Raw genomic sequence first — 23113 nt, 5'->3', positions numbered from 1 at the left:
TTATTCCTTGTCACAGTGTTCCAATTGAAAAACAGTGCAGTCCTGCTGTCCAGTGTCTGTTCATGCATTCACCAGATGTTCACTAGGTGTTCCCCATGTGTCTGATGCTGTGTACACACCAGGGCATACACTGGTGAAGAGAGCCAACAGGGTCTCCGCCCGCCTAGAGCTTACAGACTTTACACGTGAGATGCAATGGTAAAAACAAATTATTGTTTACGAAGATGCCCCCCAAGTCTAGGAAGTAACCTCCTATATACTAGGCTTACATTAATTGGTAAATATGTAGTTACTTGGCAACATTAATTAAAGGACTATAAAAAAGGGGCATAGTTCATTCTAAAATAGTATGTTCTGACAGCAGAATACCATGAAAAACGTAAAGTAATGGCAGAGCATTGTGGCTATCAATGTGGATACATCTCAAAAACGTGGTTAAAAATAAGTTTTACAAAGGCATAATTAGTACAGGACAGGACAAAAGCATATTACCATATAATACAATGAGCTGTAACACAGTACACTGCAAAAGCATGTTATAGTATAATGTGGTTTGTATAAAAATCTTAAAACGGGGCACCTGGCTGGCTCTGTCCACGGAGCATGTGGCACTTGATCTTGGGTTGGTGAGTTCTGTCCCCACATTGGGTACAGAGATTACATAAAAATAAAATCTTAAAAAAGTTCTTTTAAAAACAGAACAATATTAACATAGGCACATTTATATGTAGTAAAAGTGAAAAACCAAGCAACAACCATGCATCACTTTTAGGATAATGCAGATTACTCTCTACGGTGGGAGAGAAGGTTAGGATTTTACTAAATCTTGTTAAAGGAAAAATATTTAGCAAATGTGGCAAAATATAATTAACTGTTAAGTCTGTTTAGGCACCTGGTTACTTTGTCCCTCTGGGTGCTTTTCTGTAGTATTTAAAATATTCACTGATTAAGAATTGAAAAGGTGAAACGAGTGCCTGCCTGCCCTGCCCTGGTGCCAGTGTTTCTGCCTGTGCCTTCAGCTGGTGTTCTCCATCATGTTAAGTTAATACTGTATTTCTTTAAAGAAACACTGTAACTGCGAGTACTTTATGGGCTGAAGAGTTTGGGAGTTTGCAGAGGATCGCTTGGGTCTTGGAGGCATTGTTCCTGGATCACCAGCAGAGGACGCTGCTCCATAGCACATGTGAGGAGGGCAGCCTCCCGCCAGCCACAGGGCCAGCTCTTTTGGTGTAGTACCAGAGCCCCCTAGGGAAGCACTGTCCTACTCAGCTGCAGGACAGAAGGGCACTTAGCTACCCATGGATGTGGGAAGGGACACCGAAGCCGCCCATTTGGCCATTTGCAGACATCACGTTTCTCTATATATGTATAGCCTTGCTAAGAATACAGAAATGATACCAGGTACAGCACATGCCGAGAGCTTCCTCTGCTGTTGCATGGATGAGCCTGACACTGATGTGTGAGGAACTTTTCCCTGTGAAGCTGACCAGGAATCTTCCTTTCATTCCAGGTAGAAAAGGATTATTCTTACTTGAAGGACCTATGTGATCATCAAGCAGAACAGCTGAGCAGAACCAGCCTGAAACTGCAAGAGAAAGCATCCGAGAGTGACGCGGAGATTAAAGACATGAAGGAAACCATATTCGAATTAGAAGATCAAGTGGAACAGCACCGAGCTGTCAAGTTACATAATAACCAGCTCATCAGTGAGCTGGAAAGTAAGTGAACTAGAGCCCTGGTCAGACGTGGATCAGGAGTGAGCAGGATGTGGACTGAATGCCTGGGAGGGTCTGTGGGAATATTGTGGAAAATCTTCCCTCCATGTGGTCTGCAGTCTCATAGGACAAAGGGGCAGTCAAGAAAGGCAGGATAATTAAGCTCTGTAACTGGAAAACAGGGCAGTAGTGAAGGAAAGGATGCTGAATGTGAGTCAGCAGTACCGGCTGATTGTAAAAAAGAGTGAACACATCTTGGAGTGTTCGGTATACTGTGTGTGAGCCACACCGCTGCTCCTGCTCAGCGGGTGTTGGCAGAGCATTGTCTCTTGCATCTGATGGATAGGAAGGTGGGTGACAGATGGTTGGATGGATTTGAACAACGTGTGCCCTTAGGTGCAGAGAGAAAACAGTTCTAGCATGTGCCCTATTGAAGCCAGGATATCAAGTAACTTATAGATGTCAGCCACTTTATTACTGAAGAGGCTCCAATATATGGCTTCTTTAGGAACTCATTGTTTGCTGTGAATAGGGAAAGACATTAAAAGGGATTAGCTAAACATTGCCTGCTTTGTTCAAATAAGCTTTATCAAATTATCACATCTAATGTGTTTTGCTTTTGTCACAAAAGAATTAGTGCACAGAGCTTTTAGTGACACTAACCATTGCTAAAAAGTACAGTCCATCCTTGTTATTTGTGGAATCCATATCTGGGAACACCTGCTTACCAGAATTTATTTGTAGCCCCAAAATTAATATGCATGGCACTTTTCATGTTGATTGCAGATGTACACAGAGTGAACAGTGAAAAATTTTAGTCTCCTGAAATGGATTTCCAGCTCAGTGTGAACAAGGTGACCCTCTGCCTTCTTGTTTTAGCTCTTATGCTGCAAACAAATATCTTTTTCGCGGTTCTTTAGTGCCATGTTTTTTTGCATTTTTGTACTTTTTTGTTGGTGATTTCACTGTTTAGAGTGGCCCCCAAATGTAGTCCTGAAATGCTGTCTGGGGTCCCTATGGCTGGAATGCTGTGATGTACCTTTTGGGGAAAATAATGTGTGTTAGATAAGCTTTGTTCAAGCATAAGTTTTAGTGTTGTTGTCCGTGAGCTCAATAGTAATGAAAACTTCGAGAGAAAGAAAGATGAAATCCACCAACCTGTATATGAGACTGCTCTGGAAAATGCTGAAGGAAAACCTGTGGTGCATAATGAAACTGGAAAAGATAGAAAAGCAGCTATATTTGCAGATTCACAAGATGATGTCTGGTTAAAAAAAAAAAAATGTAGTGGACCACATTGTGAAACTGAAAGCCAAAGAAATTTACAGTCATGCTTATCGGGTCCAGAAAGTGTTAAACCCTTCTCAGCTGGTGCTGGCTGGCTCTCGGGCTCAAAAGGCCACACAACACGAGAAAAGGCAAAAACTTGCAGGCAAGGCAGGTTTTGTCAATCAGAAAGCTACAGAAGAATTTTTAAATTATCTAGTGAGTGTTATACAGGAAAAGGGTTATGTGTGTAAGCAGGCTTGCAGCTACAAGGACACTGGCAAATGAACCTATGTAACACAAGTAGTGTCTCCTTTAATGAAAAAGTGATCAGAGGCTTGCAGGAACCTAACCCTGTATTTCCTGTAGGAGCAAAGTTCAATATTTGTAAATTTGGTGTGCATGGCTACTTTATGTAACTGTCATAAATAATGAGAATTGACTGTATATTCTACACCTTGATTAATTGCTTAGCACCAGAGTTCCATCCTTCACTGGACATGATACACAGCAAAATTACAGAACTTTAGCATTCAGTGTCAACATCATTCAGACTGTTCTCAGTAATTACACTCGAGGAGATAACCAACAATGACTGCCATCCGTTGTCAGTGTGTATTTCCAAACCCAGCACCAGACTCAAAGAGTGTATAAAGTCAGAGAAGTCTGGCTTCGCTTTGTTTCTGTGATACATTGCTCTTCACAATTTGGTTGTGTTGTCCCCAAATCCTTAAAAGTCAAGCACAAACCCACACAGAAAGCCAGCTTATAATTAATGTCCAGAGCAGACGTCAGACCTTTCCCTACAGTTGTATCATAACATATCAGTTGTATCATAACATATCCAAGATTGAAAATAACATAGACCGTGTGTCTTTTGAGAAGCTTTTTAACTTTGGCTCGGGGTATTAAGGTATTACTAAGATATCTTTTCACGAGGAGACCCAGGGACAAATCCAGCCTGAGACTAGTTGCTCCTCCCTATGAGACCTTTGAGAGAAATGGACAGAAAATAAAAAGAAGTTGAGGAGTGTTTTCTTATTCTGCAGCATTGGTCCCAAACACAGATTCTCAGGCCCAGGTGCTAAATTAGAATAGCCGGGCAGGGACCTGCCTGACCGTGTGTTGTTAATTCTTCTTGAAGTTTCTCTGATAATTCTGATTCGTATCCTTAATAGACAACTACTGCCCATGAAGAACCAGTGAAGAATTTTTTTTTTAACATTTTATTTATTTATTCATAGAGACACAGAGAGAGAGAGAGAGAGAGAGAGAGGCAAAGACACAGGCAGAGGAAGAGAAGCAGGCTCTGTGTAGGGAGCCTGATGTGGGACTCGATCCCGGGTCTCCGGGATCATGCCCCAGGCTGGAGGCGGCGCTAAACCCGCTGAGCCACCAGGGCTGCCCCACCAGTGAAGAATTTTAACTAGTTAAAGGACACAATCAGATTTAAATTGAAATGACTCTAGTAGCAACATGGAAGAATCAAAAGCAGAGAGAAGGGGATGAGGATGTTCTTCATCAGGGAAAGGGGTCAGGTCACCTTGGGAGCTGTAACATATACCCACCTTAGATACTGGCTCCCCATGGGTGTTCTGTCTCTGTGGGCCACAGTCTGGGGCTTTGAACACATGTGCTTTCAAGAGGCTTCCCAGGTGATTCTGAGACTTAACTATGGTTAAGAACTGTGACTCCAGCTACTGGTCTAAAAGTCACCGTAGTAATAACCAGTCGGTTCTCTGTTACACAAAAGCTCTCTACCTCGCAGTGATAAGTGACATTCAGGATGATAATGTGCAACCAGCAGGGAGGCCAGGAGTTAGTGTAATAAACATGAGTGGCTATTTAGATCTCTTCCCTTGGTGCTGCATGGCTGTGGCACCTGCCATCTGAGGGCATGGTCTAACTCAACACCACTTTTCTTCCAGACTATCCCATTTTCTGTGTGGAAGAACCTCTGGTTTCTAGTTGCGAGTTTTCAGGGTGTTAAGGATGGAATTTATAGTAGAAGACAGATTTTAAATCTGGAGCTGCTCTCTTGCTACCTAGCTTACTTTCTCCCAAGAGTCTTGCAACTTTTCCAACTCCTGTCTGACTTGTTTATTTCCAGGCAATGTGATGAAGCTGGAGGAACAGAAGTCAGACCTGGAAAGGCAGCTAAAGACTCTGACTAAGCAGATAAAGGTGAGGTGTGTCTCCGGCAGGGGACAGGGAACCTTCTCCATCATTTTGCTAAGAGTGCCCCTCCACCTTAGGTTGGGAAACCTTTGAAAAATATCCTGATGATTCTTCTAGGCTGGTTTCTAAGTATGTTCCCCTGGTATGGGCCCTGGAATCACAGATGAGTGTTTGCAGGAAACAAAGGAGCTTTAGTGTCAGGGTGAACTCTGATAGTGTAAAAGTGTCCTTCCATCTGTGCTGGGTCTTTCCCTGGTTGGGACAGCATTGAAGCAGTGCTCCCTAAGTACTGCTTGGCCAGTCTTCCCCACTGACTGACATGGGGAAGGGGGACCCTGGAGTCCCTTGCTACATGCCACGCCCTGGCCAGCATCTGACACAGGCATGGCTTCTGGCGTTTTTCAGGAGGAGACTGAGGAATGGAGAAGATTCCAGGCAGACCTGCAGACTGCGGTGGTGGTGGCCAATGACATCAAGTGTGAGGCTCAGCAGGAGCTGCGCACTGTGAAGAGGAGGCTGCTGGAGGAAGAGGAGAAGAATGCCCGGCTTCAGAAGGAGCTAGGGGACATGCAGGGTCACAGCAGGTTGGTCACGACAGAGCCTCACGTCTGTGAGTCTGGTGGGCACCTGCACAGTGCTTGGCTTCTCACTTAATCACCACGCATGAGCCTTTGCTGTCCAGAGACGTGGCGCTTCTTTGTCTCTCTGTGCAAAATCTTTCTTTCTTTCTCTAAGCTCACTCGACCACTGCTGCCACCGCTATACAACTAGGAATGGTCTATCCAGGGCTGGTCACAGCCGTTCTCTGGCCTCAAGCAGTGAGAAAACTCTTCACTCACATATGTACAAAAGTTCTAACCAAGTGTCCTCCCACAATTGAACAATAGAAGCATGTCTCGGATGCTCCTTCAGTGTTAGTGTTTATTAGTGCCAGGCCACCTTGTGTGGATTCCTCTTATGCCCTGGGAAAGGCTGGACTCACTCCTGGGGGATTGGCCACCAGCAAAGGGACTCCTTCCTCATTGCCCAGGGACATGCTTCTCCCTTGACAATGCCTGTGGGCTGCCTCCAAAAGCCCTTGAAATAATCCATTTTATTAAAAAGGATGAACATAGAAAACATACATCTGGCTAATATGTGACTTTCCTTTTCCCAAGTGAGGGAAATCACACAGTGTGTTGTCCTAGAAAGCTCTTCTTAACAGCAAAGTTTCAGAGGAAGTTATGCCTCAAGTGAGCTCAGAGTTCATTGTTATTTGAAATCTAAATGGTTTACCAGTGAGATTACAAACATTACTTTTGGCTTTACCGAAGGCAGTGTTCCCTTTCCCCAATCAGGAATGACTGTCCCCAGCTTTGCGATTCTTGGATATTAGGAAATTATTTTGAATTTTCACATGTCTTTCAAATATAAAATACAGTATTTTAAAATCAGATCTAGTGGGTTTTGAATCCTGATTTGTGCAGTTGGCCCATATTATATCTTCTCTAGGATCAAGAGGGTTGTTCATTAGCTAGATTCTGAGCCTTTGGGTCTGATGTATTATGGTGAATGTCATGACATCAGAAAATGTAGATTTCTTCTTGGAATTCTGTCTTGATTCTCTTACGAAACTTGCTTCAGCCAGTCCCTCTTTCCTTTGCTTATGAGTTTTATATAAAAGAGGCTGTGGGGCACCTGGGTGGCTCAGTTGGTTAGGCATCTGACCCTCAATCTCAGCTCAAGTCTTGATCTCAGGGTCATGAATTCAGGCCCCACATCGGGCTCCACATTGGGCATGGAACTTACTTAAAAATAAGCTATAGAGAAGGATTCAGATAAGATGTGTGTAACTAGTTCCATGATTCTAATAATCTTGAAAATCAAGATTATTATTTTATAGTCACACCTCTACTCTCTGGCCACCAAAGCATGTGAATTTTAGGGTATGGAGGAAGGAGAATAGGAAAACTAGACATGACAGTGTGCCTTATTGAAATGATCACGAGGAGACCCAGGGACAAATCCAGCCTGAGACTGTTTGCTTTTGTGTTTCTGTTTAATTTGTCTACTTGTCTTGCTTTTATAATGTGTTTCTTTGGAAGAGGCACCAGATCATAACTTGCATCGCTTCATACATATGTTACTGTGAAAATAAATGGTAAAAGATGAGTCCTGAGTTCATGTAGTAGCCCCAAAGAAGTTCTTGTAGGAGCTGCTGCATTTCTTACATAGACTCTAAGAGACAGGCCAGATTCTACAACTTGAACTCTGATACTGTAGGAAATCCCTGCATGAATCTTGACAACTTAGGATCCATATAACTAGGGTTACTTTTTTATATATATATAAACACAGTATGTTTCTCTTCTGATTTTCTAGTGATTTGAAACCTACCACCCAAATCCAGCAGTCTAATCCCTTATCACAAAACATTTCACAGTTGTAGAGCTGATACCAGCCCACAACAGGGCCTATTATTGAAACCCTGAAAGCGTCAATGTGTTTTTTGCCTGTCACTGCACTGGGAAGGGTTTCAGACAGCGGCTGGTGCCGATTTCTTACCTGATTCTGCAGTTGGCGCCCTAAAGAGTCAATTCTTTGCAAGTTACTCTCTGCTAGCTCAGCCACTTTCTGAACCTACCCCATGAACAAGACTTGAAACCAGTTCATACCCTCAAAGGTCCTACAGCAACATAGTGTTTCCATCCTGGCTGAATGCGTTCTTGACCAAAACTCAATTTGACTTTGACAGTCATCTCAAGAGAACTCAAAGGTATTCTTGGTTCAGCCACAGTCAAAGAACTTGCAGAAAATTCTCTGATGAGGTCCTTCAGGTACAACCAAGAGAAAGTGACAGCATTTGGAAAGCACCTCAGTCCTAACATGGGATTAACTGATTTATCAGCATTCTCATTTTGCACATATGGGCATTTGAAGAGATATAGTGAGGCCAGTAGGTAGGCAAATGAAGTTCCTGAGTATGAATACAAGTTAGCCTTTATTCCCAAGGACTCAGCAGCTAAAACAAAGTGGAACATAATTTAACCTGGGATTTTAGATCATTCTAAAAACTAGATCGTTAGCAATCTTCACGTTTTCAGAAGTATTTTTATTTTGGAGTCAGAATAACTGACGTGAAGAATAGATGGGGAAATGAGGCTCTAGTGTTGTCTTTGCCACCAACTGGCAAGGTCCTACCCAGACCTAGCTGCTCCCTCCCTCAAACGAGATAAGAATGGGTCATGATTTAAGGCCCCTGTAAGCTCAGCTGTTCTCTGAGACTAGTTGGTCAGTTGGCCTTTGTCTGACACAGGAGTCAGGAACTCACATGCCAACTGTACCATCAGTCCAATGCAGTCTTTGGAACCTCCTGGACACAGTGGAATCTCCACATTATAGCTGGGCTATGGACCTCCTCTTTCTCTTCCAGAAATTTTATCAAGCCAGTATAGTTTTTATGGACCTGGAAGTGATTGTTTTGCTGGACACTTATAAATTAATGGATGAAAGGATCATGAATAACTTTTTCCACTCTGGCTTCTTCCAGTTTTGAGCCATTAAGAGCAAGACATTAAAATTCAAACTTTTCATCGAAACTAAAACATCAAGCCTTTTTTCCTGAAAAGTTGAGACCGGGGGACTAATCTCCAGCTGCAGAGACCACACACATGCAGCAGGCCTAACAAAGGACGTTGTTGACCACCAATGCATGACACATGCTTCTCGAACAGTAACAGGGGAAGACTGATACGATTTTTCTCTTACTCTGAACCAGTAAAGACCATTATCTTTAGGGTGACTTACTCGATTTTTACTGTTTATCATATGACACCAATAAACATCCACGGAAAACATCTTAAAACAGAGATCATTAAAAACACTAAACATCTGTGCCTAATTAACTGTAGTAACTTCTAAATAGAACATCTAAGATTCAGAACGTGTCTCGCTTGTCCACTGGTTCTTGCGTTGTCACCTCTGCAGTGAACAGCATGGTGGCACACCACCGCCAGATGCTCTGGAATTGGCTCTAACTCTGTGTGCACAATGTATCTTTACCCTGATGTCAGTCGCGTGCCTGTGCCATTCTTTGTGTCCTTAACAGCTGTCATGTGTCCCAGCCACTGGCCCAGGGTTCGGAACTGTCATTGAAAGGCAGAGTGCAGAAGCTGGCAGTACAGATTCCTGGGTCACCAACATATCTTTTCCAGCTCTCTTGTTGCAGATACAGCCTCCCTGGCCCTGCCAGAAGGGGACCAGTTCTAGTGGGGGATCCTAATCTGAGCAGCCGAGATTGTCAGGGGCCTCTGGCACTTCATCTGGCCCTCTGAGCTCTCAGCTCCTTCCACTCCTCTTTTCGTAGTAAAATTTGCATCTCGGTGGCATTGGACACATAGCCCGAAGAGCTTGCTTGTCTGCCATCCTGCTCCCTAGCCCCCATTTTCACAGAGTCGTTTTCAAAAGTGTGGACATGAGCTTCCCCTAGGCCTTTAGGACTTTTATGCCTTCATACTGAAAGAAATCCTTTTTTTTTTTTTTTCTTTTTGGCCTTGACTGCAGGACAGCAGAGGGAAGCACGAGCCACTCTGTAAATTACGAGGAGCCTGATTTTGTGCATTCTGGCCACCTCTATGCCCCCAGTACAGTTGTCTGTTACTGAAGATCTAGAGTGAGGAACTCAATAGTAGTGTTTTGAAGTCTTTGTCATGTTCTCTGTCCAAAGATCTTTGACTTCCAAAAAAATTAGAGGAGGAGGAACTAAAACATATTGATCCTGTTCTAGATATTAGCTCTTCCCTGTGGGTCAGTGTCAGCAGTTAATTCTTCTGTTTGTAGCCTGAGATCATGTTGCCTCAAGTAACTCCTTTACCAGCATTTCCCCCTCCATTTCTGTTTTCACAGCTCCATGGTCTCTGTCAGCTAGCAGAGCATTTGCTGGAAGAAACACAGCCCAGCCCTTGCCATGATGGGAAACGACAGCCTTTTCTAAATGAAAGGGGGAATAATGTAGGGTACAAATTGCCTCTTTACCAAGAGCCAAATTGTCTCCTTATAACATCCACTGTTTCACACACAGTCATTGTGATCAAGTCTCTTTACCTTTTTCTACATTTTGGAATCAACTCATGGCATGATCAAAGATGATCCTTCCCTCTTTTTTTTTTCCTTCTTCTTCTTTCTTATTCTCAGAAGATTCAACCATCTTTTATTTGGAGCATAAAGATGAAGTTCTGAAAAAAAAACAAAGCACAAGCATGTTGTGAAACTAATTTTTTTATATGCAACTGGGGTGTTCAGAGGGAGCAGAGGGCAGAGCAAATGCAGAGCACTGGTGAACATTACCCGTGCTTGTGTTTTACTTTTTGGAGTTTATTTCTGTGCTTCCTCTTGAACATGGTATCTAATAATCTTGGAATTAACACTACTTAAGGCAAAGTAGGAAGCCTTCTGTGTCATGTCTCATTCTGAAGAAGCTAGCAAGTTCTGCTTCCCTTATATCAAGTCTCGAATGAGCCCTTTCAAGCTGGGGTCCGACCTCATTACCTCATCTGAAACAAGCCACCACTGAGTTGGGGTTTGATTTCCAGAATCTCTCTTGGGCTAACACAAATTGATGTTTGGCTGATCAAAAAGGATGTACTTGAACCAGTAAGTTTACGTGGTGGCAATGCCCATTGGAATCTGACTAAAAATTAACAAACAGCCACAACAAATGCCTCATGAATAAAACTTAACTCGGAAACTGAAAGACTTTCAATCCCAAAGTGTATGATTCAGAGTGATCCAGAATTCAGAGTGGGATGCTAAATGTTGGAAGTACAGTTTGTGAAGATCTGCACCTAATTCAGCAGCCACCATCAGGCATGGCCTCACATGGCCCACACTCCAGGAGCCAGATTGCAGTCCAGGCAGTGGCGGGTCTTCGTTCCGTGTCCACAGGAAAAGACAGGAATTCCTGTCTGGTACAAGGACATGAGGACCAGGAACACGCTTTTACTCAGAAGGACAGTTTGGCGTGTCCAACCGGAGAGCCCAGAATCCCCAGAGAAATGTCGCTTGGTGATAGAAGAGAGATCAATGCCTCATCCATGAAAATAGTTTAGCTATTCACTGGAAATGTCCAATTTGTATACTGGGAGATCTTTACCTCAGATTGAGAATTTCTTGAAATGATAGCAAATTCACTTGCCAGGTGTTTTCAAATCTAAACAAAAGGAAAATCACCTCAACTTCAGATGCCCAGCTGTATTTGTGCCCCCATATTTTGATCTGTCTTTATTCTGGGTACTGTTGAATATTTTTATACGTAAAGCATTCATGAAGTGCTAAATAAATATGTTATTATTCTGGAGAGTCTGTTGCCTGATTTGTATTCGTTGGCCACGTGTTTGCAGAGCCTTCATGTCAGTTTATCCTCACGTTTCTAGCACATGTGGTGTCAGACTCTAAAGCCATGTCCAATGACTAGAATTTGATCTAGAAGCAAGTCCGATTTTCAATATAAGTTGTAGGTAGGAGGCTGATTTTAAATATGAATGTTTAAAATTTAATTTTTAATTTTTAAAATGATTTCATTATTGGAACAAAACGGCAAGGAGCAAAATTGCATAAATTGTGAAAGCACAATCCTAGCATGTCCACACACACACACAAAAATCTAGTACATTGGACACGTGGGTGGCTCAGAAGTTGAGCACCTGCCTTTGGCCCAGGGTGTGATCCTGGAGTCCTGGGATTGAGTCCCACATCAGGCTCCCTGCACGGAGCCTGCTTTTCCCTCTGCCTATGTCTCTGCCCCTCTCTCTGTGTCGCTCATGAATAAATAAATAGAATCTTTAGAAAAAATAGTTTAGTACATGGAATTTGAAGTCTAGATTTGTCTTGTTGAGCTGTAAAAATAAATAGATCACTTGGTGATTTGCTATATTGGATTTCTTCTTAATTATGAATATTTAGGTATCCTGGTAACAAAATAGAGATATAGAATAAAAAATAGTCATCTTTTCCCTCTCCAGTACCACCCTGTAAGGTAATCAGTGTTCCATAAATAGCGTATCTATTTTTCTTTACCTTTCCTTCTACTCATATAAATATATAGGGTTTTGTTTTTTTTTTTTTTTTTTTAATTCATAGAGACAGACAGAGAGAAGAGAGGCAGAGACATAGGCGGAGGGAGAAGCAGGCATCATACAGAGAGCCTGACGTGGGACTCGATCCAGGGTCTCCAGGATCATGCCCTGGGCTGCAGGCAGTGCTAAACCACTGCGCCACCGGGGCTGCCCAGGGTTCATTTTAATATTTTTTATAAAATGAGATTATATTCTATACAATATTCAGCACTTTCATATTTCATTTAACAGTGTATCATGGGCATCCTTCCAGGTTGAAGGATATATGAGTTTAACTCATTTTATTTTTTATTTCTTTATTATTTTAAGTAGGCTCCACACTGGGCAAATGCAAGGCCTGAATTCACCATCCTGAGATCAAGAGTTGGCCGCTTAATTAACTAAGCCACTCAGGCACTCCGAATTTAACTCATTTTAATGGCTGCCTGGTGTCCAAGAGGATGGATGTGCCCTAGAATACTTCAATATTGTCATATTGGTGAATATGAAGGCTATACGTTCTAGTTTTTTTTTTTCTTTCCTAATAATGGCATAATAGTAATCCTTATTTACATAGCCATGCAGATCTGTTTTTATTTTCATAGGATGGGTTCCTAAAAGCATGATTGCTACATTGGGGGATATGGATTTGCAAGATTACTTACCTAAGACTTATGACATTTAATTTTTATTTTTTTAAAGATTTTATTTATTCATGAGGGAAACAGAGAGGCAGAGACAGGCAGAAGGAGAAGCAGGCTTCCCGCCGTGAGCCTGATGTGGGACTTGATCCCAAGATCCTGGGATCACGACCTGAGCTGAAGGTAGATGCTCCACCGCTGAGCCACCCAGGCATCCCATGACATTTTATTCTTTAAAAAAAAAAAAAAAAAGATTCTACTTATTTATTCATGAGAGACATGGAGAGACAGAGAAAGAGGCAGAGACATAGGCAGAGGAAGAAGCAGGCTCCATGCAGGGAGCCTGATGCAGGACTCGATCCCAGGACCCCTGGGTCACGCCCTGGGCCAAAGGCAGGGGCTAAACCGCTGAGCCACCCAGGGATCCCCCAACATTTTATTCTTGATAAGAGTGCCTGTTTGTACACAGCCTTAGCAGATACAGATAATATTAATCTTAATTTTTGCTGTTAGGTTAAGTAAAAAATGCTATCTCATTAGTACTTTAAATTTGCATTTTCCTGGGGAAATTTTTATATATTAACTATTTTTTTCTCTTTTGAGAATTGTTCTTTTAGCACTTTTGCTTACTTTTTCAATGAGCTGATTGTTTTTCTCTTTTCCATTTATAAATCAGTATCTTATTAAGGATGTGTGTCTATCCCAGTATATTATGGGTTTTTTGACTTTACCATCATTATAGAAAATGGTATATTGTTACACAGTATAATGTTAGTGTTTTCCTTTGCTGCTTCTGGGTTTTTTGTTTTGAGATTTCCCCTACCCTCATCTTACAGAAATAGGCTATCACATTTTCTCTCTCTCAGATATTTAATTTACCTTTCTTTGTTTAGTGTGATGTGAGGTATGGGTCTTCTTCCAGATGGACAGCCAGTAATGCCAGCACCATTTATGATCAAAACCATCCTCTGCCCACTGAATCAAAATCTCATCTTTATCTTATTTATTTCGTTTATATTCAGAGAGACTTTCCCAGTATACCCTCATCTCTTTTTCTCTTGAGTTGCTTCTGCTTTAAAATATTTTAATGGTATTATTAGATTGCTGATATCATTTTTTAGACTCAGCCTTTCGTCATAAGGTGTCATCTTTCATTTATTTTTCTCTTTTCTTGAATTTTATTGTATTCTCAAGGTAGATCCTAATAAGCATATAATTCTGTTTCCTGTCATAAATTTATAAATGCGCTCCCTTGAGTGCAGTTTTTCTCTTCATTTTATATTATGAAATATATTTCTAGGTCAGGGCATGTCTTGGGGCAGAGCAGATAAATGTTCATCATTTATTCTTGCTTAAAAGGGTGAGTGTGTCAGGACCTGACATTTGCCCTGACATTTACCAGTCAGTATTGGTAGGTTCTGCTTAGATCCGTACCCACTTTGGCTGACTACTATTGAAAACTTAAACCAGAGGGAGGTTCTCTAAGGTAAATTGATGTTATGTATCAGAGACACAGAGGCTTAAGTAGAAAACAGAGGAATAGGTTCCTAGTGGGTGAAATTCCTCTGTGTCCAGTTCCTTCTCTGGTGAAACTGGATCATGGGAACCAGCATTCTGGGTCTACTTTTACTTCGTCATTGTCCATTTCAGGGATGTACTGTGGCTCTTCCTAATCTACCCCTTTTTGCCCCTGTTCTTTTACCTGGGACAAACCATCTTTGGCCTCCTCAGACAATCCTATCTTAATGTCACTGAACCGTTGTGGGAAGAATGTTGTGCATACCCAGGGCTTCCATCCCTTCTCCCAACTCTGGCCCTCTAAAGAGGGGACCTCACTGGGCTTTCCCCACATCTTTATTTTCTTTGAAAGGGAATTGGGGATAAAGCCTTAGTATTTACTTTCCATCCCGTGCCTCCACCCACCCAAAATTTATTCTCTGTGTAGCAGAAATTCTTCAAAGTCTGAGCCATGTAGGTGATCTCTTTCTGTAGCTTCCAGGGTTGATGCAGGATTTTTACAATTCTTACAGCTGGGATTTGGAGATGAAGATGACTGTCTTCAAACTGCTGTCTTACTCTGTTTGGTTTTATGTCACTTATATGCTTATGTTGAAATTCAAAAATGAAGTTCAGAAAAACACTGATACCTGAGAGACAGAATACTTAACTAATTTCTATCTCACTCCAGAGCTACAGACTTCTTTTAGATTTGTTTCATGCATAACAATAAGAAATGTTTTAAGAAAATTGCATTACAGATAAGGACATATAATGAGCAAGGGTACAGAGATGGAACCTAAAAGGAACAGAACTTCAGGTAGCTAGGCTTTTAGTCCAAAAGTAAGGTGGGTGAAGGGGACACGTAGGTTAGAGCTCTGTCTGGCACCAAGAAGGCCTGGGAGCTGGGCTTCAGTTTTCCAGAAAGAGCCCTTGCAAGCATGTGATCAGCTTGACTGGTCTTTATGGGGACTAATCTGCCAGTTGCAACAGTAGCTAGTGTAATGTGACATATTTCCCAAAGGTAGTTAACTTTTGAATACTTTGAGTACATACAAGAGTTCACCTATTCTTGGATCAAAATAGACACCACCGCAAAGTGTCCTGTATGGTGCAGTAGTTGCTGTGGAAAACCAACACTATTTGAAGACTATTCTGTAACCAAACAAGGAGATCTGTGAATTATATAGAGATTAGGTAACATTTTAAAAATAAAAAACAATTACAGATACATGTGCATATATATATGTTTAAGTTATAACAAAAGATATGTAAAGTAGACCAATAGTGAGCATGTGACATGATCCTTGCCTTCAACTATCATCCTCACTATGGGTTGCTACTTCCTAAGGCAGATTATTGCATAAAAATAAGAGCAATGAAATAAATGCTGATAGTGTTTTTTAAAAATACATGTTAAATAATTTTTTAAGAAGAAATACCATCAATATTATTTTCCTAAAACCCTGGTATGCCTCACAGGACACCTATGCCTCACAGAAAATTTGAGAAAAGCGTGGTCAGAACTGGAGTTGCATCCCAGATTCACCATTTACAATCCATGTGACCTTGTCAAATTTTTTATCTAAAATATGGGATAATAAATTACAGAGGATTTTTTTTTTTTTTGAAAATCAAATTAGTTAAAGTTTTAAAGACACATGGTACTTACTGTGGAGTTACACGTACATTTTTGTGTGTGAAAATTATTCATTATTATCATAGTTTGACATTCTGGGAGCAGATGGAAACATGCCTTACTTTTGTTGTTTTCAACATGGCACCTAAGCAAATGGCAGCTGTGTCATCTAAGATGCCACAGAGAAAGAGGGCCTTGTTCAATGTTACAGGGAAACCACAAGCACTGGACTTACTGAAAGATGGTATGTTGGTATACAGTTGTACCTTCAAAACCATGTAAGCTGTACTTCTGGGTGATTCAGGAGATCTTCAAGACTTACTTGGAGAGAGAGTGTGTGTGTGTGTGTGTGTGTGTGTGTGTGTGTGTGTGTGTGTGATTTTTGTCTTACAGATTGACCTTTGAATCTGACATCTGTGTTTAGGAGGCAACAGCTAGCATAGAATACATCCTTAACTAGTAGTGGTACCTTGAAGCTTTTCCTGTATTTATTGAGCTTGCTACGATACAGCTGGCTATATGCTTAATATTTCTTAAAATCCTTTATAGAATACAGTCTTATTCTTTCTTGAAACGGAGAAAATGTAATACTTCATTTATTGGCAGGGCTGTTACTGGTTGATCCCAGACAATCTTGACAGGCTGGTGTAAAGGAATTTCAAATCTATTTATGATTAAAGTACTGTAATAATAAAACAAATAGCATTCTTAACAACTGTTTTCTATGGTTTTTCAATTCCGGCTTTGTTTTGTGAATCCCTTCACCCCCTGCCCCATACACGCTTACACACATACACATGCATCCCTATTATATAACATGGGGGGGGGGTAGTTTAGCAGGTTCTCTAATCTGCTTAAACAACTTGCAGTTTTCTCATACTGACTCCTACTGTTCTGGCCAAGCAGACTGATCATTTGAAATATGGTCTTTAGATATCTGAGGGCAGGAGGACTGGGAATTGGCTCTTGTCACCTTGCTATTTTCTTACAGAGTCCAAAGGATTCCTATTTATCATTTGATATATTGAATCACAGAGAAACTTAGGTGATTGAAGGAAACACTTTAGCAGATGTAGAATTGTTTTCATTAAATTATCAAGGAATGAGATGAAAGTGAATTTTTAGAAAAGATCTTCCTTTGAAGGGTACCCTGAGTTTCTGCAAAACCCTTGGTAGCTGGTCCTTTAAATGGCCAGGTGAGGAGGTGGCCCACTTTGTTTCTAACCTTCTTTGGAATGGCTGGTTCAGAAATTGGAGATTTTTTTTCCCCTGCTTATACCCAACCTGATTTCATGTCTTTCTGCATATTCTACACCTGATTTTATACTGCATAACATAATGGGGAAAATACAAAACCCAAACTTACTCAATTAAAAAAAATTTTTTTCAAACCCAGCTCCCTACCAGTTTCTGAAATTCCTGATACTTTCTTTCAGAGAAGTCATCAGCTTATTGAATTTTTTTTTTCTCAAAAGAAGGGGCTATGGAGACAAAAGTGTATTTGAAATTCTGCTTCACTCTTCTGTTCACATTGATCGCAGAACAGTAGAAGGAGGTTTTGAGAATTAAAAGCAAGTAAATTCAACCACAGAAGCTTGTAAGTAGCTAGTTTGATTCCAAAAAGATCAGTAAGTAGATATTTTAAACTTCCATTGACCTTATTAAAATACACTTCCAGAAATACTCTGAGCCATTCTTTTTTTTTTTAAGATTTTTTTTTAAAGTTCTTTTTTAAAAATATTTTATTTATTTATTCATGAGAGAGAAAGAGAGAGAGAGAAGAGACAGAGACACAGGTGAGAGGGAGAAGCAGGCTCCATGCAGGGGGCCTGACGTGGTACTCGATCCTGGGTGGTACTCGATCCTGGGTCTTCAAGATCAGGCGGCGCTAAACCGCTGAGCCACCAGGGCTGCCCTGAGCCATTCTCATAAATAAGTCATCTTCTTGCAAAACAGTTGGTGGCAGTTGGCTATCATAAAAAGAGCAATGCTGTAGAAATCAGGAGGCTGAGAGATCTTGCCTTGGCTTGTTCACAGGTAGATTAAATGACATGTTAACATGTCCTGGATGAGGATGCCTTGCATAAGAGCATTGAATCAAATGATCAGTCTTATTTTTTTTTTAAATGATCAGTCTTTAAAAGACTCTTTCATGAGTCTGTGCTTGAAGTTAGAATCCATAGGAAGAGTTTACCAGGAATGTTTGAGTGAGAGCAGAAGCTTTGCCACCTACAGCATCGCAGGGTTGCTTCCCTCTTGAAGGGTAGATCATGTCTGAGTTGGGATCCTCTTGCACATAGTGGATCACTATCTAGTTGGCTTAAACAGAAAGGCATTAAGCAGCTTGCAGGGTTGCTGGGAGGTTCTGAAGAAATGGACTCTAGGCTGAGTTTCCAGGAATATCTCCCAGAGCCACAACACAGAACTGGCTATCAGGGGAGCCTTAAAATCAGGATGTCAGCTGCCCTGTTGAAAAGCTCCCTCCTCGGTTACCAGCAGCAGAAGCATTCGGCCTCTGCTACAGTCTTACCTCAACAGGAAATGCCCTGTGCTCTGCTTCCCTTACCTGACTCAGGTCCCGGTCCAGGTCTTGCCCTCACCTTCCTGATGGGTAGAACATAAGTCATGTGTGAGCTCCTCACTGCAGGAGAGTCCTGAGATGACAACTTTACAACCCCTGGGTGCCAAACGAGGGTTGGAATATACACTCCAAGAAGCCAATCCATTATATCCACCATAAGCTAAATATTTATGATAAACAATATTTTTTATAATATGCAAAGTAGAATAACATCCTTTTTATTTAGAGCTTAATATCAAGTCCCTCTGCTTCTAAAAATACTATTTCTGGCCAAAATGTCTCTGATAAAAATTGAGAGTAATACCTCTATTATTTCCTGTAAGAGGCAAAGCTTTTATATCTGGGATTCTCCTTCCAGAGTTGTTTGTTTCCTCCACATTGGTTCTATTCTCATCCTTGTCTCTTCCCCCACCTTTTAAATTTTATGTGTTCTTTACCACTCAGACCTGTGAACGAAGATTCAGAACCTCCCGAGGTTGATGCTCCCAGCCGGTGGCATGGCGTCTACATGAACAGAACATCTCCAACACCTTCAGAATCTGCAACCACCGTTAAGTCCCTTATCAAGTCATTTGACTTGGGACGTCCAGGTATTTCAATATTTTGTCTCATGAGCAAAACTCAAATTCAGACCATGGCCCCACATATCAAGCCTGTTTCTACTCCAACTGGCCCGAGTTGATGCAACCACAAGAGCTTTGTCTAGATCATTCCACATGGAGCCACTGTATCCAAGAGACTTGACCACAACCTGGCTGAAGCTCTAGGAGGATGACAGTCAGGAGTCTGGCTCACGTATTAATACATCTCTTTCTTTCCAGCTCTTACATAGCTTTAATTCCAGACTTGCCACATTCCTTTTCTGCCTTTGTTTCCATTAAACTCAGGTTACTTCCACTTCCTTCTTAGCGTCTCATGAGACAGAGCAGGACTAACCAGAGGCTTCATTTCCTAGGAAACAAGGTGTTGGGTCTGTGCATTTGGCTCTCTTGTTGGACCCCTGGCCTTCCTCCCTTTGCAACAAGCTGTTAGACTTTTCTCTGCCTGGTCTTGGTGTAGACCACCTGTGTTTACCTGTCATCCCCAATCTAGATACATTCCCAACCTTTTCTCTTCTGTTTTTTTTTTTTTTTAAAGATTTTATTTATTTATTTGAGAGAGATAGAGAGAACAATCAGGGAGGAGGGGCAGAGTGAGAGAGTGAGAGAGAGAGAAGCAGCCTCTGCTGAGCAGGGAGCCCAACACAGGGCTCAATCCCAGGACCGAGAGATCATGACCTGAGCCAAAAGGTAGACTTAACTGACTAAGCCACCCACATGCCCCCCTAGATTTTTCTATAAACATTTCTCTGGCTCACTGTTCACCTCCTCTTCACTGTAAACTACATATATGAGAAAAATGCAGCTTATATACACAATAAATACAGTAAATAGAAGAAACCAAATATGCACTTGTCCAAAATAACAATATATCTCTTTTGTCAATCACAACAGTTATTCCTGTGGTCTAGAGAGACTGGAGTAATAGCTAATGTTAGGATGTGCCTGGTTGTCTTGGCTAAAACAGTTTGCAACTCAGATTAAGATGAGATCATGAGGGATCTACCTTTGGCTCAGGGGGTGATCCCAGGGTCCTGGGCTTGAGTCCCACATTGGGCTCCCTGCAGGGAGCCTACTTCTCTCTCTGCCTATGTCTCTGCCTCTCTCTGTATCTCTCATGAATGAATAAAATCTTAAAAAAAAAAAAAAGAAGAAGAGACTACGAATAGTAAAAGATACGAAAGCCTAGTGACTACATTTGGTCCTGAAGATGGGAAACAAATTAACAGTAATGGTTTGTGTAAGAGCTTTCCTGTTCCTTCTTTTTTTTTTAAAAAAAACAGTTGTTTTTTTTTTTTAATTTATTCATTAGAGAGAGAGAGAGAGAGTGTATAAGCAGGGGGAGCTGCAGGGAGAGGAAGAAAGACTCCCCACTGAGCAGGGAGCCTGATGCAAGACTCCATCCCAGGACCCTGAGATCATGACTGAGTCACCCAGGCGCCCCCCACTCCTGTTCCTTCTTGCCATAGATGCCTCGTCACATTCTTTCCTGTGCCCTGTCTGTCCCACATTTCAGACCAACCCTCATTTAAGCAACTCCTCCCCCCAGTTCAACAGTCTAGAGAAGAGATGAGAGGAAATGTAATACCTTATAAGCAGCACAGGATACTTTTATAGTCACCAAAACAGTAACAAATCAGGAACTACTCTGCTGTTTGGAACTAGAACAACATATAAATGTTCCCTTCTCTTTTCTTGGCAGGTGGAGTCGGACAGAATATTTCTGTCCATAAAGGCCCCAGAAGCCCCCTGAGTGGGATTCCAGTGAGGACTGCTCCCGCTGCTGCTGTCTCCCCAATGCAGGTATTTTGAAGCCCTTGGAAATGTGGGTGGTGGTCTGGGCCATGCAGAACCACAATGGTGACTAATGCCCAGGCAACAAAGGGGAAGCGAAAACCACTTGGTTTATTTTTTGAGGCACATTGAACATCATTTTTATTTTTTTTTTTAAAGACTCTAATTATTTGAGAGAGAGAAAGAGAGCGCAAGTAGGGGGAGGGGCAGAGGGAGAAGCAGATTCCCACTGAGCAGGGAGTAGAACATGGGGCTCGATCCCAGGACACTGAGATCATGACCTGAGCCCAAGGCAGACACTTAACTGACTAAGCCACCCAAGTGCCTGAACTTTTTTTTTTTTTTTAAGATTTTATTTATTTATTTATGAGAGACAGAGAGAGAGGGGAGCAGAAGCACAGGCAGAGGGAGAAGCAGGCTCCATGCAGGGAGCCTGACGTGGGAGTTGATCCCGGGTCTCCAGAATCACGCCCCCACCTGAAGGCAGCACTAAACCGCTGAGACACCCAGGCTGCCCTCCGAACATCATCTTTTTTTTTTTTTTTTTCCGAACATCATCTTTAATAAGTCTAGAATAATAATAACGAAATTTGTGTTAAAATTATGATTCTGAGGCCTGATAAAGGTCTGAGAGAAACACCATAAACCTCATACAATTTATTAATGACACTTTGTTCCCCAAAAGATACATTTAAAGTGTTCAGTTCATTGAAGATAATAATTTTTACCAGAAGTGGATCTTGAACTAGATCTTTTTCTCAAAGAATGGTTTTGTTTTTTAAAGTACCTCTGGGAAAGAAAATGTTTACAATTTATAAATTTGTAGAGTTCATGAGTTGTATGTAATCTGTATTACCTTGACCATCTTCTGAAGGTTATTTATTTATTTATTTATTTATTTATTTATTTTTAAAGATTTTATTTATTTATTCATGAGAGACAGAGAGAGAGAGGCAGAGACACAGACAGAGGAAGAAGCAGGACCCATGCAGGAGTCCCAATGTGCAACTCTATCCTGGGACCCCAGGATCGCACCCTGGGCCGAAGGCAGGCGCTAAACTGCTGAGCCACTCAGGAATCCCCTTCTTCTGAAGGTTTTAGATCAGACCTTTCTTGGCATTTTCTTTTTTTCTTTTCTTTCTTTCTTTTTTTTTTTTTAAAGATTTTCCTTTTAAATGTCTGTAAAAAAATTAAATTAAATTAAATTAATAAAGAATGAATGAATGAATGTCTGTACCCAACATGGAGCTTGAACTCACAACCCCGAGATCAAAAGTCACACATTCCACCAACTGAACTAGCTAGAGGCCCCTCTTGGCATTCATTCTCTAAGACCAGAACTGTCAATGTTATCAGTAACATTCAGCACACAGCTCCTGCCAAGCCAAGGGTAATATCATTCACAAGTATGCATTTTTAGTCCTTAGTAAAACGTGTATTTTGGGGGAGCTTTTAAATTTTTCTTCTTTTTACTTTTTTTGCCCTTGAAGATGTCAGGTTTAGTCAAAAGTACCCCCAGCGGGCATTGAGCCTGGTGGTGAGAAGAGAAAGGCTCCCCACCAGCATGGGGCCTCGATCTCCTCAGGGGTTTCAGCACCAAATGTCAAGTTTAATCTGATTGGTAGTGAAATAAAATAGAGAGGCCAGGCAAAAGTTTGCAAAACAGGCTTTTAATGAGACATACTCTCAGGTGAGCTATGGGCCTGGAGGGGAGGAAGAGAGCGGGGAAGTCGCGGGCCGGGGAGTGCAAGCGGGCTTTTTAAGGGGTGGGGGGAAGGGGTTGTGTGTCTGTATGGGTGTGATAGGTATTAGGCATATTACTGGTGAAATCGGTATTACTGGGGCAATAACTGCCCATGCCCCTATAGGGAGTCTGGGTAAAGTACGGTTCAGGTTTCCTGCATAGGTCCAGTCTCCCCCTGATGACCTGTCCTCCAGTGGTCTGCTGGTGATGGGAAAGTTCTGAGGTGGGGACAACAAGGTGGAGGGTCCGCCACCATTTTGTTGGTGCCTCCTGATCCCCTTGATCCCGCCGGCCCAATAGAAGATATCTTGTACTACTACATACATAAAGCAGTAATTTTTTTATAATTACCAAGTTTATTTAATGAA

The 23113-nt window shown here is 41.6% G+C and overlaps 1 protein-coding gene across 8 annotated transcripts in view; it reads left to right on the top strand.

Moving 5' to 3' along the window:
- SPECC1 (sperm antigen with calponin homology and coiled-coil domains 1) overlaps positions 1-23113 on the top strand; it is a 280247-nt gene that overhangs the window by 182413 nt on the left and 74721 nt on the right. For 7 of the 8 annotated variants that reach the window (XM_049109489.1, XM_025428243.3, XM_049109490.1 and 4 more), the window contains 5 exons: positions 1511-1718; positions 5092-5165; positions 5565-5743; positions 19053-19198; positions 20910-21010. In XM_049109489.1, coding sequence (XP_048965446.1) covers positions 1511-1718; positions 5092-5165; positions 5565-5743; positions 19053-19198; positions 20910-21010 — 708 coding nt within the window. Of the gene's footprint in view, positions 1-1510; positions 1719-5091; positions 5166-5564; positions 5744-10043; positions 11494-19052; positions 19199-20909; positions 21011-23113 lie in introns of those variants that run through there. The other variant, XM_025428246.3, reaches the window with a different exon arrangement.

The sequence above is a fragment of the Canis lupus genome, chromosome 5 (genome assembly GCF_003254725.2).
Source record: "Canis lupus dingo isolate Sandy chromosome 5, ASM325472v2, whole genome shotgun sequence".
Classification (NCBI taxonomy): domain Eukaryota; kingdom Metazoa; phylum Chordata; class Mammalia; order Carnivora; family Canidae; genus Canis; species Canis lupus.
Note: the sequence above shows the minus strand (reverse complement) of the source record. Positions and strands in the feature narration are given on the sequence as shown.